Consider the following 18,770-nt stretch of genomic DNA (forward strand, 5'->3'; position numbering starts at 1 on the left):
GGCCACGGCAAGAGCAAAAGGGCCACGGCAAGAGCAAATTCGCCACGGTAAGAGCAAATTCGCCACGGCAAGAGCAAATTCGCCACGGTAAGAGCAAATTCGCCACGGCAAGAGCAAATTCGCCACGGCAAGAGCAAATTCGCCACGGTAAGAGCAAATTTGCAAAAGCGAAATAATAAGGGTGCAACCCTGCAAAACAAATTCTATACAAGACACTAGTGCTAAATGCGCATACTTCAAAATTCTTTAAAAAATACTCTTTTCATTTTTTGGTGGGTTGACTATTGACTTTTCGAGATATTCTCACCCAAAGCAGACGACCCCTATTTTCCCCAAAGCGGAAAAGTAGCCATCTTGAAAAACGATCCCTCCACAACAAAGAAAATAGCGCCACTTTCGAGCCCAATAGCATCCAAAATGCTCAGAATTGGAAGCCCCAAGTCCGGGCCAGAGGTTCATTGCCATATCTCTTCAATTCCCCAATTTTATGGCTCTCAAAACTCTCTAATATAGAATAGTTTGAGGGTATAACTTTTATTCATGGGCTCGGCGGACGGATTTTTGGCCTATTTACAGGCGTGCACCCAAATGACTTTTTACTCGGCACGTAGCTCCCGTGTGCGGCGGGCTTCAAGAACGGACGCAAACAGGCTTCTCTGTTATTTTCAAGGAGTTCAATTTAAAAGTAAAAAACAACTTAGGTAACAGATGCACTGAGTAAAAGCAGAAACTCCGCTTTTCGTTCATCTCTCCAAGCCTTCCAGGAGAATAAATGAAGGCTGGACAGAGTGCACGAAGCCTATGACCGACCATAGAAAAGAAAAATGTATTTGCTACTGATATTTCCCATCTTCCAGTCATCAAAAGGAATTACATCAAAAACAAATGTTGCAAGACTGTATGTATCCTCGTTACAAAGACTAAACATTATTTGTAAATAATATGAAGCTTTTTTGTTGGTCTTTGGGCTGTTTCTAATTTGGAATACGACTCCTCATTTCCCTGTTTTTGGGGTCGGATGGGTGAGGCTTTAAATAGGTGTACCGAAGAATATGCCAACATCGGTCTTTATTAATATTATTATTTTTAAGGAGGGCGCTTTCGCACTCATGAAGAACTTTAAATGCTTTAATGCTGAAATTAAAAGGTAAAGACGGACAAATACGTACAGAAACAAAAAATGCTCTTCGATTATAGTTTGCTAGCAGTTAGCACTGAGTATACTTGGAATTTTTTTTTATTAATGTCACTCTTTTAATCGAACTCAAAGGTTATAATTCATCCACCACCATTAATCAAATTAAATCAATTCAACATATAAGTTGGTAAAATAAAGCCAATTGGTCATAAAAACACCTTATAATCTGCCACCGATAATCAAGGATAAAAAAGCTATAAGTTGGTAAACACAACAATTATTGTCACAAAGGAAAGGTAATGACGTCATTGAGAGTTTATCGCCATGCATTCTGGGAGCCAGTGACCATATCATTTTTATCTATAATGTTTCCTTTCAATTGTGCTCTTGTATTTATCATGGTACACTGTAAATCTCTGAGTCCCGTTATGCACGTCAATATATACTTGATACAAACCATTAATACTTATTTCTAATTCTCAAACAGTGCGACGTAAGGGTGTTCATTATTTTAGTCAGAAGCACGTTGCTGAATGCAGGGTACGTGCATAAGTTCGATAAAATCTCATCCCCAACCAAATAAAGACCCATCAGACCGACTCCTCATAGGCCCGACGCCCCATAGTTCCCACGCCCCATAGGCCTGACGCCTCATAGGTCCGACGCCTCGTAGGTCCGATAATTAAATTTACTTTCATTTCGGTCCATAAGTCCGGCGTCTCATAAGTCCAACGCCTCGTTTGTCCGACAGCCATTCTTAATACATGTAAATACAAACATCGCGTAAAATGTCAGAATGTTACCGCCACCAACTGTTACAGTTAGAGATTACACATTTGCTCATGAACCCGGGGGGGGGGCACCACTGATATTAAACCCACTGAGAGCCGGGCGTGTAGTTTGGTCCATAATTGTCCGAGTCCTGGTACAATGGGTTCAAAAACCACTGGAAACTTGTTCTTGCCTTGTCGGTCAAAATGAACCTTTCTTTGTAACCGTCCATAGCTCCGACGCCTCATAAGTCCGACGCCTCGTTTGTCCGACGTCGGACTTATATGAGGCGTGGGAGCCATGAGGCCGAATACTAAAATTGTCCGAAAGTCAGATGCCTCATAAATCCGATGCTTCATAATTCCGAAATGTTGGACTTATGAGGCATCAGACTTACGGTACGGCCACAACTAAATAAACCAGAACAACCATCGACCGTTCCATCATTGTGCTCAAAATACGAGATACCGGGTGACTTTATACGTCAAGGCTATATATGACTGTATCAATTATATATCAACAGAAAAGTCCCAATGTAAACACCAAACGAGCCAATGAAACTTTTGTTACACTAAAAAGTAAACGTATCATTCGTTGAACACCCTATCAACTTGAACGCTGTGTATAGGCAAAATCATTTGCTGAGGATAAAGGGAATCATATATCAATTTAGATTGTCGTCGCAAAATCATTTCACTTGAAAATGACGATGACATGAGTTATATCGCTTGATAATTTTCCTTGGTTTTCCAAAAATACAATGCTCTTAAAAGCTCTTCGCCTTTCTTCCTCCTTTCTTCCTAATCCTCCTCCTCCTAATCATCATCATCATCCTCGTCAGATGATCCTTCGTCTTCTTCCTCTTCTTGCTCCTCCCCCTCCTCGTCATCATTCTCTTAAAAAAATAACACAAACAAGAAAGAAATGATAAATTCATTGCGAATCACCAAAATCGAAAAGCTATTTCAAGTAACATCCAAAGAAAGTGACAAGGGGGTCAGGCGCGGTTCTAGAGCCAATATTTTTGGGGGGCTAGCAAGGTGGATCCGGAATTTTTTTTCTGGGAGGCGTGCTGAAATGTAGACCGGTTATTTTCTCAGGAAATTTAATAAAAATCAACATGATGACGTCATCATGACGTCACCTCAATTCTCATCTACAACACATCCCGCTATGTCTGCCTTCCAAGTTTCATTGGAATCGGGCTTGTAGTTTTCTAGATATAGGCCCTTGAAAAATGCACTTTCATAATGACGTCACATGACACGTGATGACGTCATGATGACGAAAATCTTCCAGGACCACCTGTGGGTGGTGGTTTTAGTATGTGATTAGTCTGAAAACGATCGGATTCTATACAGTGGCAAAGTGTACTGGTGGACGAAAAACGTGTACAAACCCTATGGACAAAATGTCCGAAAAATAAGGAAAAAGAAACAAAATCTCAACGAAAACAAGAGCTGTTTCGGTGTCTACCGAAGCAAAGAACAATCGAAAAGAAAATGATTAATTGAAATTATTTATGTTGCTTATCAGGTATTGCGCAATTGATTTCCCCAAATAGAAAAGCAACATTCCTGCAGCGTGAATGTTCAACTCGAAATACGAAATACTATGTCAAGATGATAAAGTTCAAAAGCTAACGACTAATTGAACTTTCCGATCAAATCGATGCGAGTAAATTCACAGAATTACCGGTTTTACAAAGAACGCCACGAAACCCAGCAGTACACGTGCAGGAGAACTCATTGACACCATCCACGCACTCGGCACCATTCAGACATGGATTGCTGCCACACTCGTTAATATCTGGAACAAAATGCATGGAAGTATTTCACTGATCTCTTGTACTTGAAATCTTCTAGGGACTATTGTGATTTATATCACCCCGACGCAAAATTCCATCTTATAATAGTTTATGCGGTACTCGCTGCTATGTACATCAGATTTGAACCAGCCAACCGATCCCGTTAGCTCGGTGGTCGAGTGGTAAGACATCTGCACTAGAAAGCAGGAGGTCGTGGGTTCGAGTCCCACCCGAGTGTTTTTTTTTTCAACTTTCACTCGGGAGGTAACACACTGAGTATACAGTGTTTAAAACGTCGGTGAAGGGTTAAACCTAATTTGACTATTGTAGAGTTGGGCACATAATGAAGGTCAATAAGAGCTATACGATAGTATCACTTACTAGTCTCGCATTGGTCACCAGCGTAGCCAAGGGAACATTGACAACTGAAACCATTCACGTCGTCAACACAAACACCTCCGTTCTGGCAAGGGTCGATTGCACAATCATCGGTATCTGTCAAAGGAACAAAAGGGAAAGAAATCATATTTACAGCTTTATTTCCAGTAATCTGACAGAATACAAAACTTAAGTTACCTACCCTGGCTAGTTTCATTTTAGCTCAGAGATTATTGCATCGCCTTTGCACGAGAATGACGTCGTATATGACAGACTGAACCCTGCAATGGCATAGCAGTTTTTGTTCAAAATAATGGAGGAGTTGTCAATTAACTTACTGGTCTCGCATAAGGTACCCTCTTATCCTAGGGAGCATTCACAACTGAAACTGTTCACTTCGTCATGGCAGACGCCATTCTGGCAAGGACTGCTCTCACATTCAAACAAAATTAAGTATCAGAGATAGAACTGCCTGTCTTTTACGAATTGACAAAAACTTACTAATCTCGCATAAGGTACCCTCGTAGCCCGGGGAGCATTCACAGCCGAAACCGTCTACTTCGTCAAAACAGACGCCATTCTGACAAGGACTGCTGCGGCATTCATCAACGTCTGCAAAGATAGAGCCAAAAAGGCAAACTGTTCTATAAAGTGATTCAACTGTTTTGAGAATGAAATATTCATATAGATGAGATTTTCGAGCAGCCTGACCCAAAAGAGAATGTTTATAATGGAGAGAATACTCATAAAAGCCTGCATTTCTACCCTACCGTGCTAATAAAGAAACTGCGACATCCTTTTTTCCTGCATTACACGAAATGTTTGCCAAATAAGACGATACCACACCTGCCATATTTGTGTTTCAGCCATGACTTTGTGTATGGTGCTCCTTTCTAGGTGGGCTTAGTGCCAGGTTCGGTCAAATTTGGTAAGTAAACAACCGAACACATAATGACTTAAAAAATTAGGGTTTTCTTTATCATGACATAATGAAGTTATTTCATAGTTAGTATACTGGTAACTATTTTTGATTATAAACCAAATTTCTTGACGATGGGACATTTCCTTATGTGTTAAAAAAATCGCTTGTTGAACTCAATTTGTACCTATAACATGTCCTTGTCCATGTACACACCAAGTTTCAAACTAATCTAACCTGTGTTTCTGTAGATATATAACTTTTTATGCGATGACGTCACTTATTAAAAACGGTACCCGTGATGATGTCATCAACACGTTATTACTTGAGACACGACTTCACTATAGGTTTGGGTTTTGTTAACATTAACCCTCCTATGCAAACATACATTATGTGCAAAGTTGTATTTTCAGTCAAAATCAATCAAGTGACTGTTTTGAACAGTTTGGAGCTCCCAGCCTATGTAAAGCAGGATTGACTGGCTGTTTTGATACAGCTACCGGTATGCTTTGACTGTAGGTGATTGATAAGCCAGCTGTGCATACCACTTGTCTGCTTTTGTCTGTTGACTGAATTTGACTAGTCACAGTGCTTACTTGAAATATGACCTGACTGTTGGTGACTGGCCTGTGTAAAGGGCATGGCAGGAAAAAGGAGTGATTTTTCTGACTGTCTGTGACTGTTCAGACAGCACGAGGGTTACGTTTTACGGATGTATGAGTTTTTTTAATGTCTAAAAAATGTTCCGGAAAAAGTACTTTACACAGTCTGTGGTACTTGGGTTAAAAACTAAAAGAAAGAATAAAAGAACACAAACCAAGGCTTGTTCGCATCTGTGCGGAAAAGACCCCAACAATCTGAGTTGTCAAAACGGTTAAAATTCCAGCCCAAAAAAAAACAGAATGCAAATGATTTCGTTTACTTACAGATTCTGAAGTGCATTCTAAATCCCTTTTTCTGGGAAGGGTTGGCGTAAGTAGTCTGGAAGAAGACCGACACTTTGCTGTCATTCACCACAATCGTCTCACTGGGAAGGCTTTCAAGTCTCACATACTCACTCGCAAAATCTATTGTACCACCGGGCTGGTAGCCTAGGTAATTCGCTCCGCTAAAATCAATATCTACATTTTCAAATCTGATCTCGATCCTCTCTGCACCAGGAAATCCGATGATGTAAGGACATCGTTGTTGGATTCCGTACGGTTCAGGGTACCCCGGCGACTGTATGTAACCCCCATACTGATCGTAGATGTAGCGATCGCCGTCAGAGCTTGGCTCGCAGTTTACCCCTTGATTGGTTTTACAAAAAAATAAAAAATGAATAATCAACAAACAATGTAAGCAAACGTGTAAGAGAGCGGTAGAGGGCGCTATGGCGACGCCATTTGAGGGGATTCAGACATGAATTCACACATGAGTTGCTATAAAAACATGAATGTATTTCTCAGCTTATGTCGTCTAAACAACGCCCTCATTCGCTCATAGATGTGACCTCAGGGAATCGGTTCGGGAAAAGGTATAGATGCAAGAAGGTGAACCACGAAAGAAGTGTCTATAATGCAACGAGATTCAACATAACTCAAAGTATTTTGTCCGCCGAATTTTGGTAGAGACATGGTGACCGTCGCCAAGGTGTCGGAAATAGACTGATCGACACTATGTTTTGGTCCAGTATATATGGATTTGTATTGTTGTTTCGTGTGACATTTCTGATCGATATCATAAGTGACCACTAACATATTTTCATCTCTCTCGAGTTAGCACTTGTTTGTCCACCAACCCCAACCATATATGCAAGGGGTCACAGGTTAAAAATAAAAAATATAACAAATTGAACAGGCAACCGAATATTGTGCCTTCAATATTCTTCAGATCATCTTACTTACCGATGGACGACGCGTTACAGAATGCGCCATTTTGTCCACCAGAGCATTCACAGAATGCTTGCCCATCTGGTCCAAGTACACATTCTGCGTTTAAGCACGGGTTTGGACTACAGCCAAGACTAGCATCTGGTAGGAACACAGGGAAAATAAAGGTTTGAACATCTTTAACAACTTTGTAATCATAAAAAAAAAATTGATTGAAAAATAAGAGAGGAACTCAATCAAACCACTAATACTACCACTATAACATGTTCACGATGTGTACGATTCCCCCTGCATCCAAGGCATTAGAATCTCGGTAAACTAATTCATTAAGAAGGTCTGAATGATCCAATGGTCCCTACCCCTTCCCGAATGAAAGAGACCGAGAGAATATATCCCAATCATCCAACAAACCAGCCTGCCAGCTGGTATTGTCAGCAATTATGCCAGCCAGGCAGCCAAGCAGCTAGATTTTCAATCGACAAGCTATTTAGCAAACCCGCCTCCATTACACACAAATCAGCCAGGCAGTCACTCAGCCAGATCAACCAGTCAGCCATACAAACTGCCAAGTAAGCAAGACATTTGGGCTACCCAGCCAACCAACAAGCAAGCCAACCATCCTACCATCCTTACTGCCTACCGCCTACATACAGCCAGCGTGTCCGCCTGCCCCTAGTCGGGGTCCGCGCATTAAGTCCGACGCCTCATAGGTCAGACGCCTTAGTCCGACAAAATCGCATCCCCTATAACCAAATAAAGGCCCTTAAGTCCGACGCCTCATTGCTCCGACGCCTCGTAAGTCCGGACTTATGAGGCGTCGGACCTATGAGGCTGAATAAATCAATTTTAAACCACATAAGTCCGACGCCTCATAAGTCCGAAATTTCGGACCATTTGAGGCGTCGGACTTATGATTCTGTCCCATCTGACCAATAGGTAGCCAGACACGCGACGGTTGTGAATACATCGTGTATAGTTGACATAGACTATATTAATAGTCATCTGCCTCAATGAATTTTTTTTTCTCAAAATTCCAACTGCATTAACACTGCACAATTGAGTATATGCATTTCTAAAAGGCGTGGTTTGCAGCTGGAACACAAATATTTTTTTGTGGGCTGACATAATGACACAAAGCGTAATCAAGTGTATCGCAAGTAAACAATAATGTTTAGGAGGGCTTAAATAACGAAACAAGAATCCGTTAGGCCAAAAAAAAAAGTCTCCGGTTTCTGGTATGGAGCTTGTCCAAAGAGTGGTGCGGCGACGCGGCTTTTTTTTTTTTTTTACCCGACTTTTTTGCTTAAAATGTCGGCTGATGACTGCAAATGGTGCCCGACTAAACTTAGTACAAATATATGGGAGTCCAGAGAGGCCACATAAAGCTTATTCTCGATCATAACCCCATCTAAAAACACGTTGAAATTGTGCAGCAGCAGAATTCCAGTCAAACCAGTGAGTTTGGCGGTTTTGAGACATCATCTTTCATTGAAAAAAAAACTTTTTCATTTTGCCGACGCGCATGGCTACGGCGACGCGCGCGCATACCAGAAACCGGAGACTTTTTTTTTTTGGCCTTATCATCCTTGGCTGCATTTCTCCATGGGAAGCTCATTCACTCTAACCGCACACAGCATCAAAAGGCTATCAGGGCGAGGAATGGTTATGAGAAGGGTATCAGACTTTATTGGAGGGTTGCAATCGAGGTAGACAGTGACGGCCTTGTTAGCAGGACTATATGACCGGTTAACCGCACTGGCTGTTGATAGTCAATGGTCCTGTCCGGGTCCCTGCTTTCACGACAGCACCCGGATCATGATCTTGTTAATGGCCACTTTTTCTTCAATTGCATAACACCTTTATGGGGCCAACTAGCAAGCATTGTCTTTTTTTCACAAATTATTTCTTCTTCTTTCTTTCTTCTTCTTTCATACCAGGCCCGTTGGTATAATTTTAAAACATGGCTGAAGTAAAGGCAGATATTCTAAGCCTTGTATAAAAAAAAATGTTACCTCTTGATTCAAGTTTATCCTTCGAGTTGTATAGCTCCAAAAGTCGTTCCAACAGTTCCATGTCATGATATATCTTGCTCTAAAAAGCAAAAAACAGATACATTTTTGCACGAAAAACAGGCAATACGCTAAAGGTTGGGTTTTTTTTTTTTTTTTGGGGGGGGGGGTGTTTTTTTTTTTAGATCATTACCCGAACAGTTAGGAGTATAATTACATAACTGCATATTCAAAGTGACTTATCACAAGGCCTTAGTCCACGGTCAGTGTTTTCTTACAAACTTGCCAGCATATTCCCACATACAATGGACGAAATCTAGAGAATAACTCTAAACAAAATATTTGGCTGAGGCCCTTATCTTTCTATATCTCTCGGATACAGGAATTGTGTTTGGTTAACGATGCAAATAAGCAGTATTCACAGATAAGGCCAAACAAAGTCTCCGGTTTCTGGTATGGAGCTTGCCCCAAAAGTGGTGTGGCGACGCGGCTTTTTTTTTTTTTTTTTTTTTTTTTTTGGTTACTGTATTTTTTCCTCAAAATAATGTCGGCTGATTACTGCAAATGGTGCCAAAGTAAATTTAGTGGAAATATAATAGAGTCCTGAGAGGCTACGTAAAGCTTATACTCGATCGTGAACCCATCTAAAAACACGTTAAAATTGTGCCCCAGCAGGATTCAAGTCAAACCAGTGAGTTTGGCGGTTTTGAGACATCATCTTACATTGAAAAAAAACTTTTTCATTTTGCCGACGCGCATGGCTACGGCGACGCGCGTGCATACCAGAAACCGGAGACTGTTTTGGGGCCCAAGTGCATGGGAATCCGCGCAAAGTTGGAATTCCCATTTTGTCTTGCTGGGCAATGTGGGAATTCCAATACTGCCCGGCAAAGTAGGAATACATCCAAAACTTATATATTGACAAAATAATGTACGAAATTTTCAACGTACTTTTATGACTGTCATGGGGTCACGGATTGTCAAGTGGTGTTGAAAATACCCATAGGTTATATTCTTACATCGCTCTACTACTGATCGAACCGGGGCAAAGTGGGAATTTGGGTCAATTTGGATGTTCTTTTCTAGGTAGGTTTGGGGTGTTGAAATAACACATGGGTAATATTCCCACGTTGCGCTACTACCGAACCCAAGCAAAGTGAGAATGTTGGTCAATTGTGATTGAATTTGATGTTGATAAGGGATATTAAAGTTACCCATAGGTAATATTCCTACATTGTGCTGTTAGTAAACCTGGGCAAAGTGGGACTATTTCAATGGGTACTTTTTACAGCAAAACTACTGTATGTATTAATGTTAATCGCGAAAAATTAATATTTACAACGTTCATAAAGTGCAAATGATACCATATTCATTGAATAAAACATGGCATTTACTTTTTAAACATTTAGTCGCATCTGTATGAATGAAAATTAAGCAAACGCTTTTACTAAAAAAACATTTGCTAAAATCTGAAAATAATTAGCTTTTGCTACACTAGGGCCTAGGGCTTCTAAGGCCTAGGGCTTCTAGGGTCTAGGGCTTCTAGGGCTTCTAGGGTCTAGGGCTTCTAGGGTCTTTAAGCGTTTGCTTATTATGAATAAAAAGAAGTCAATGCTTCATTTCTGAAATATTTACTTGTCATTTTTGAAGGCTGGGCTGGGGCTACCTTCAAAATATAAAAGCACATGCAGCGCAAGCAAAATTACTGCATTTATTAATGTTAATCGCGAAAAATTAAAATTAACAAAGTTCATGAAGTACAAATAATACCATAGTTTGTATGAATACAAACTGGCATTTGCATTTACTACCAATTGTTTTAGTATTTACTCGCATCTGTATGAATAAAAATTAAGCGAACGCTTTGACTGAGAACCATGTGCTTTTGAGTAAATGGCCTGCAAAATATAAAAGGTTTATAGGTTTATAAGTTTGCAGAAAATATAATTATCGTAACCGAAACGGAAAGCGGCACGTGTGTGCGCAGCGCGTTTATATTCGGTGCGCGAAGAGCAGGTCACGTGCTGCATGGAGGACAGATACATTTTAGCAGTATGACTGTATGTTATTTTTTTTCCGCATCCACGAGAGACCACACAAGTGGCGCACATTATCGCACAGTGAATGGGGGCGTATATGTACGCGATGCCGATCTAGTCTTTCTATTTTATAGCTATGGAGTACCGAAGCGTGACGTCATTTAGAACCAGAAAGTGTAGTGCAAACGAATGGAGTACGCGCGCGTGTTGGTTCTCGGGCTGAATCACACGCTAATGTCTTTTACACACTTTTTGTGCGCGTGACGTGTTTACTTCGGTATACTCCATGGCAAAATTTTCTAAATACGCGCGCATGTTGCTCCAAATTTCTTCGAAGTACAGCACAGCCGATGCGCGTCACGAAAATTGTATGGTGGTGTTCCCTAACGTGGCGCACTTCGACGTTTACCCGACTTTCCTCGTGTAGTGTTGCCAAACCGCTTTGGTGACAAACCTCAAATTTATGCAGTGAAATACTGGTACTTTGACCTTATTAATGCTTGCTATTTAACCTCTGTGAACAATTTCGGTTTCATGAAATTTAATCCAAAATTCAAAAACGGTGGCGTCCGGAATTTGGGCACAAATTGGTGGAGTGTTCCCTAACGTGGCGCACTTGAATAAATCTCAAAAATTTACAAAATAATTAACATTTAAGAATTCCTGTAAAGTTGATAGATTCTGATAAACCATTATTATCTCCACTTACATACCCAACCAGAAGTTTGTCAGAATTTTTTTTTCTTATTTTTCGGGGCATTTTCAAAGGGTTCACTTTGCACTTCAAAATAAAATCAGAAAATCACGCCAAAATGAATTTTTCTTCTAACTTTGTAACGGGTAGATAAACTCGCAATTTATGAACAGGAGTGTTGAGAACTTGGTGAAATTTTCCTTTCTGTGAAATTTCCTAGGAGCTACGGGCGAAAAATCAAAGTGAGCCACGTTGGGGGCCGCGCCACGTTAGGGTACATCAACAATACTCCCAAACTGCGGATGCACATGACAATCTGTTGGCAGTGACGTCGGTCGACAGATATATATAGCAGTCTTTATTGCTGTAAATCAATCAATAATTATTGACTGATTGTTGGAAATCACTTACATTTCTAGATTTCGTCGAAATGACAGGCAATCAGACGGAAATGATTTCAAGGGGTGTTCAATACCAGTGCGACCTTTCATCGAAGTACGTTTTATATAATACTTCGGTAGGCTACTTTTGGGATAAATGCAAATGAACCTATATATATGCCGTTAAAACGTACACTATGGCAAAACTCACCGATCTCTGAGCATGAGGTAAAGCCGAAATTGCATGGCCTAACGCCACCACCAGAAGGAGCAGACGGATCATCCTTGCACGATGAAAGTTCGCCGGGATATGAAAGTAACTGCTTCCTGCAGGCGGTTGTAGTTGCTGGGGATGGGCCTGAATCATGCGTCATACACCCACTGATGTTGTACTTCCATATTGTCATGCCTTTTATTCACGTTTTTTTTTCCTATTCGAATCGAATCCATTGTGTCCAGTCAAACATAACAGATCACGGGGCTGACAGACTTGCTTGATTGGTCTACCGTAAACGGCCCCCTTTCATATCGCCACTCTGGAAGAGTTCATCCCGAGTACAGGGAGGTATCAATGGGGTTCATATGAAGCGATGTATGTTATTCATAAACTAGCTGTCATACAACTTTGACTATGGCATGCAACTTTGGCATTTAATTCCGAAACAGAGATTTTTCTTGGTAAGTGATTTCTCTGTTTGTAGACGTGCAACGTAAACCTTTTTAAAAAAAATGGACGTATCTTTATGAGAGATAAAATCGCCATTGGAAAATTAAAAAAAATTCTGTTACAGTAATAGAACTAGAGAAATCTCTATCAAATCTCCAGTTCAGTATTAAATGTAAAATTCGCGCCCGACGTTTAACCATAACCGATCCTGATTTCGGTATAGTCCATAGGTGTAGCCAGCGGGGGCGGGGGGGGGGGGGGGTTAAGGGGGGTATTATCCATCCTTGCCGTTTGTTCTGATCTTTTACCATCCTTATTTCTGAAGCTTTTTTTCTTCTGACCCCTTTCCGGCATTTACTCATATCATAGTGGATCCTGTCTTCATTTCTGTCATTTTTTATAAAATACAATAAAAGGATCAGGAATTGTTCTTTATCGCCTTGGTACATGTTTGCCGGGCGGTGAAAGAAACAACCGCATGAACCACCAATGACTTCTAATATTTGTAAACTATACAAATATGTCAAAACGGCTCCATGAGTTTGAAAATGAAGATAGCAAACTGATATATGGATAGATCCTGCAGTTTCTTCGAGAAAGAAATGACATACTTGTTATCGGCCACCAAATGACAGCAAAGACTCATTGAACTTATTACGTCAATCTCTTGAGTCAATTCTAGTACAATACAACAGTCAGGATATGTTTTTACTAGGGGATTTTAACCTTTCTGATTTTAAATGGTATGTGGATGGTCCATATGTTTTAGCCAAAAACAATACTAATAACACCCTTTTTGTGATCAAATTATGTTTTCCCTCGTGCAACTCACCACCAATGGCACCCGTGTGGATAATACTTTTAATTGAATCCTATGTAGTGATCAGTTTTGTCTCAACTGCTATATTAGCATTGGTGAAAAGTGTTTTCAATCTGATCATGAATCTCTACTTGTTGATTTTGATCTAGAGACAAGCCTTTGCAGTACAAAGAATAACAAAATTGTTTACCATTTTGCCATGGCCGATTGGCTGCTCATGCGGAACACATTTTGCAATTTTGCTTGGAATGTTATAGATTCTTTTGAAAGTCAATGATGCAGTTGATGTGTTTTACTCTGTAGTCGATTCAGTTGTGAATGCGTTCCTACTGAATAATTCAAGGTTGCTAGAAGGTATTTTAAACGTCTGTGTCGGGCAAAGCGTAAAATATATATCAAAAACAATCTGTTAAATGGCATGAAAATCCTAAAGATTCTGATCATGGATGAATTCAAATGACAAACAAACTCCCACTCCATCGGTTTTGAGTTTGGATAATCGACATGCCTTCACCAACTGCTCAAAAGCATCATTAAACATTGGTTTGTTTTGTTTTGTTTTCAGGAGCGGCAGCACTAGCCTTACCAGATCTTCCTGAGTGTCCAGTTGGAGCTTTGTCAACATTTTTGGTCAACCGTGTGACCGTGTGAGACAGCTTCTGATGAAAATTCAACCTCATAAAAGTTCAGGATGCCAGTAACGCAAAGTTTTAAAATACTGTGCGTTTCCCCTAATAGTGGAGTAGATAACATCAACTTTGCAGTTGTGCAAATGATGATACAAGCATCAAATTCAGCACAATGATTCGGTAGTGTATACTTCACAATCTGCCCGATTGGCCTCTTGATTGGCCACTACCAATACTGTACTAACACTTTCTAGTAATTCTCAACCCCCCCCCCCCCCCAAGGAAATATATTCTACGTTTTTGCAGGCAAACATTGGCTACGTCATAAGAGGTGTATTATATTAACAAACCAGTTTCAGCAACTGTATTCTCATTTGCATCATCCTCTAGCGGTCGCAACCGAGATCTCGTTAACAACGACACGCCAGGTGTCTTTATCCCTCATGATGTACGGAAGGTCTTCAATTTCACATTGGGTGTCTCTGCCAATCACATAAATGTAGTTGAAATGTCTTCGTCCTCTATTAGGGCATGGAAGTCTTCAACATAATACATCAGATATGACCTGGTTTACAGCACGGTAGCAGTGGCCAGCAAAGCGAACTCGTCGTTGAGCAACAATAGCAGAGATAGGTGGAATGTATCCGTAAATATGTTCTTTAAACCTGTTCTCACGCCATGAGATGTTCTGCACCCTCGTAAGAAGCCTGGTGTATGTGCCATCAAGGCGATCTTGAAGCTCTTTCTTCATGGTCCAGGTTTCGGCTCCATAGAGAAGAATGCTCTCCACACAGGCTCTGAAGAAGGCCAGCTGTGTCGATTGTGCTATACTTGATTGCCATATTTTATGAAGCTTGTTACAGGCACTCAAAGCTTTTCCTTTGCCAGTGAAGAAGTCGTAAGACCAAAGGTACCTGAAAGCACTGACCTCTCTAAGTTGGGTGCCGTCATTGGTGTATATTGGGTGGTGGCACTCATCCTTATTGATGGTCATGTGCAGTCAGTTCAATTTCAGTTTCTCTAGGTTCTACCTTAATGAAACAACAGAAGAACATTGCATGAAACCCCTCTCTGAACCCATCCAATCGCAAGCAGTGTATCATCAGATTAATTACGGTAGAAAGATCCCTCTTTGGTTAAGGTTATACATTGAAAAGTTGGGATCAATGCGAACCGATTGGACGAAGTAGGCGCTCACAACGCGATAAGGTACCCAAGAAATAAATGCCAAGTACAAATAACTTTTGTTCTGCTTGGAAAACAGCCATTTAGAAAAGGAATACATTTTTCGGGGTGAAACTCGCAAATGGCACGGGAAATGCATAACAAGTAAAGAATGAAAGGTTTGCGGATACACCATGTGCGAATAATTTCTCAACTAAGAGAATGTTTCTGAAAAGAACCAGAGGTATAAACTCGACGTTCCGGTCAGTATGCTCTGACCGTCTTCAGGAGAGTGCCTAAACTCTAAGAAAGTGAATACTTAAGTAGCAAAAGGCGAAGTCAATGAAGCGTGAAGTTGCATCCTGTGAGGATGCAACAGGCCTACCAATCTCAGGCTGTCGCCGATATTTAAGAGGCGAAACCGGACAAGATTCCTCCCGTTTCGTTGTGTCACAAATTGACCTGGTCCTCCCCTATACCATCTCACACTCTCAACATAGTGTTAGCTCAGTGACTATACTATACATTTTGAGAAGAAAAAACACACCAAAACTCATGCACAATTTTCCCGAATCTCCATTCCGTTTCTATTATAACGCACTTAAAAAAGAGATGTGTCCGCACCCACTCTTTTTAAAATCCACCTTTTAAAATGTGAAGTGGAACACGGTCAATTACAATCCTGTTGAGAGTCAAATATGGGATGTTTGCAAGTTAAGGTCAAAGGTCATCCAGTGTCACCATATACTGGTCATTTTATGGCAAGCATAGGAAACTTGCCATTGGTGGCTGCCGTGTGTTGCATGATAGTTTGGCAATTTAATTGGCTAACACTCTCTACCCCTTTATTGAATTCGTGTGCAAATATTGTAAATAAATAGTTGATGAGGGTGTGCGTTGTGTTATTAAACCCAACTCAAACTGCAATAATGTGATGCGATAAAGGCAACATGCACTTGTTGCTAATCCAATGTTATGCACATAATCGGGCCTTGAAAAAGCAATAAGGATTTTATCCTAACGGCTGTTCGTTACTTTACAGTTTTACAGAAAAGTGCATTTGGCCTTAATTACCATATGAATTGCAATACAAATTCGGCATTATGCATTATTGTCATCATACATTTATTGATGAGCCGCAAAAATAGTAATGTCATGGAATAGGAGCTAGTTGTCTCATATCAGGGAGGGGGTGTGGACTCCACCTCGGGGTTGAGGGTGTGTACCCTTGGGATGGAATAACAACTCTGGAGTGCACTCACTGACCTTGTACTTGATTATCTCATCATTTAATTATCTCGGTTCGTCTTCATTGATCATCAGTTAGCATTGGCACATGGTAGAAAACATCGGTATCGTAGAAAAACAAAACCCCCAAGCCTGCCTGCTCTCACTCACAGCCGCCTACTGCAATAAACAATATAGGGCCGAGTTGGTTGCACGTGTACGATACACACCATTATTTACGAAAAACAGCCATTCGTACACCCCAAAAAACACACATTTTCCAGCTTAAATCATCAAGCCATTCAGCTGAAAGTTCCCTCATCGGAAGGAATAAACTATAAACTTACTTCTGGCATCCTGTGGGGATGCCTATCATCTCCCAAAAGGAAAGAATTTGGCCTGTAATTTCCAGCAACCTTCCACGTCTTTCAGCCCATCGACAGCGAAGAGCAGAGAGAGAGAGCGAGAACCCAGACAAGTTGTTACACACTCGTACTAGCTGGGCGGACTTATCACTCCACACTTATTAAATGTTTATTTTAATTAAAGGGAAAATACAACATTTGCAAACATCAAAAAATAAAACTACCAAATCATTTTGAAATTCCTTGCTGGACTGTTAGTGAATGATAGTGTAAAGCATCCTGTAAAATCATGGTACCAGGTATACTGTCATTTTCAAGAAAAGTGGTATTTTTGTATCAATTTCCAACGCTGATCGGCCGATCAGCGTTGGAAAAAAAGGCTTTTTTTCAAATACTGGCCCCAGTTGACCAACGCACTTGTTTGCAATCGATTACACACCTATGAACGGGTACAAGCCAGCTAGACTGGTTCCCTGACCTTACAATTCCCCAATATATGTAAACTGCTCTGTTTCTTCTTAAATGGAGTCAGGAAGCCAGACTACAGGAAAATGATTGTTTTTCTTGGTTTTTATAGCATTTTCGAACCCAAAACCTCAAGAAAGTCAGTGTAACTATATTTGCTAAATATTTCCAACCCCCCAATTCCATCCATTTCTGAAAATTACAGCAAAAGCAAATGTTGTACATTCCCTTTAACAAAAGTTATAATATGCCCCATAAACTATTCAAGCAGAATTAATAATCAATTATGTAAAGCTAAATTTCCCATTTAATAAGCAAAATGTTTTCCAAAGCTCGCAAAAGCAGGTACTATATTCTAATGGTTGGGAATGGATACAGTTGTTTACATGGGTTAAGTGGCATCTGCCCAGATACAGTGTATATGCGCTTGACATTAGAGGGACTTCATAAAAGTATGGACACAAATCGATGAAGTCTGCACAATCCAATGCGTTAAAGGGGAAAATACTCCGGTCTCCCACAGTAAGAAACATTTTTTTCTCGGAGGTTGTGTAGCAATAAATCATACAAAGAATTATTTACAAATTCACCCACACACCAGTCTCGCCATTCACCAGTCTTACTCCGGAATTGTTTTTAACTCTGCCGTCTTGTATCGACAACCCTGTCATCTTTGTGATGATATTAATGAATACACGAGTCGCCATGCATCTACGGTTTGCTTGCTACACGGAAGATCAACTCTCAGATTGAACATTCTGGCGCTAGATGCATGAAATTTTAACCTCTCGGGTCAATTGAAGTCAGTAACAAACTGCAATTATTGACAGTTATCGAGAAAGAAAACGCCAATTTGTGCTGCTGACAATTTAGTTGGCTCAATACTCTCTTCCCCTTTATTGAATTCGTGTGTATTGTGTCAATATTGTAAATACACAGTTGATGAGGGTACATTTTGCCTTTGTCTGTGATTATGTCGGGGTGCCTTATTGATGATGCTGGGGCATGTTGAGTATAAGACGGTATAGGGGAGGACCCAGGTCAATTTGTGACACAACGAAACGGGAGGAATCTTGTCCGGTTTCGCCTCTTAAATATCGGCGACAGCCTGAGATTGGTAGGCCTGGGAATTAAGTATGCGTTGTGTTATTAAACCCAACTCAAACTGCAATAATGTGATGCGATAAAAGCAACATGCGCTTGTTGCCAATCCAATGTTATGCACATAATCGGGCCTAGAAAAGCAATAAGGATTTTATCCTAACGGCTGTTCGTTACTTTAATGTTTTACAGAAAAGGGCGTTTTGCCTTAATTACCATATGAATTGCAATACAAATTCGGCATTATGCATTATTGTCATCATACATTTATTGATGAGCAAAGTAAGGAAGAAACATTATTTTTTTCTCGGAGGTTGTGTAGCAAT

At 40.5% G+C, this 18,770-nt stretch overlaps 1 protein-coding gene across 1 annotated transcript; it reads right to left on the reverse strand.

Annotated features, from left to right (window-relative positions):
- Positions 1-1,191: 1,191 nt before the first annotated feature.
- On the reverse strand, positions 1,192-12,424 carry LOC119735373 (fibropellin-3-like). Its single transcript, XM_038209071.1, has 8 exons — positions 12,218-12,424; positions 8,897-8,975; positions 6,900-7,025; positions 5,940-6,302; positions 4,596-4,706; positions 4,098-4,211; positions 3,605-3,718; positions 1,192-2,804 (listed from the first exon to the last, which is right to left on the reverse strand). The coding sequence occupies exons 1-8, from the start codon at positions 12,371-12,373 to the stop codon at positions 2,725-2,727; spliced, it is 1,143 nt and encodes a 380-aa protein (XP_038064999.1). The 5' UTR covers positions 12,374-12,424; the 3' UTR covers positions 1,192-2,724.
- Positions 12,425-18,770: the final 6,346 nt, after the last annotated feature.

This window comes from Patiria miniata, unplaced genomic scaffold, assembly GCF_015706575.1.
Source record: "Patiria miniata isolate m_02_andy unplaced genomic scaffold, ASM1570657v1 HiC_scaffold_29, whole genome shotgun sequence".
Lineage (NCBI taxonomy): Eukaryota > Metazoa > Echinodermata > Asteroidea > Valvatida > Asterinidae > Patiria > Patiria miniata.

What these genes read in the sequence shown, in the direction of transcription:
- LOC119735373 (XM_038209071.1), bottom strand. Translation starts at nt 12,373, where the DNA reads ATGATTCAGGCCCATCCCCAGCAACTACAACCGCCTGCAGGAAGCAGT. An exon ending in TGGTGACCAATGCGAGACTA is followed by an intron (nt 3,719 to 4,097) that starts GTAAGTGATACT and finishes ATTTTGTTCCAG; the next exon opens with ATATTAACGAGTGTGGCAGC. An exon ending in TGGCGTTCTTTGTAAAACCG is followed by an intron (nt 2,805 to 3,604) that starts GTAATTCTGTGA and finishes TATTTTTTTAAG; the next exon opens with AGAATGATGACGAGGAGGGG.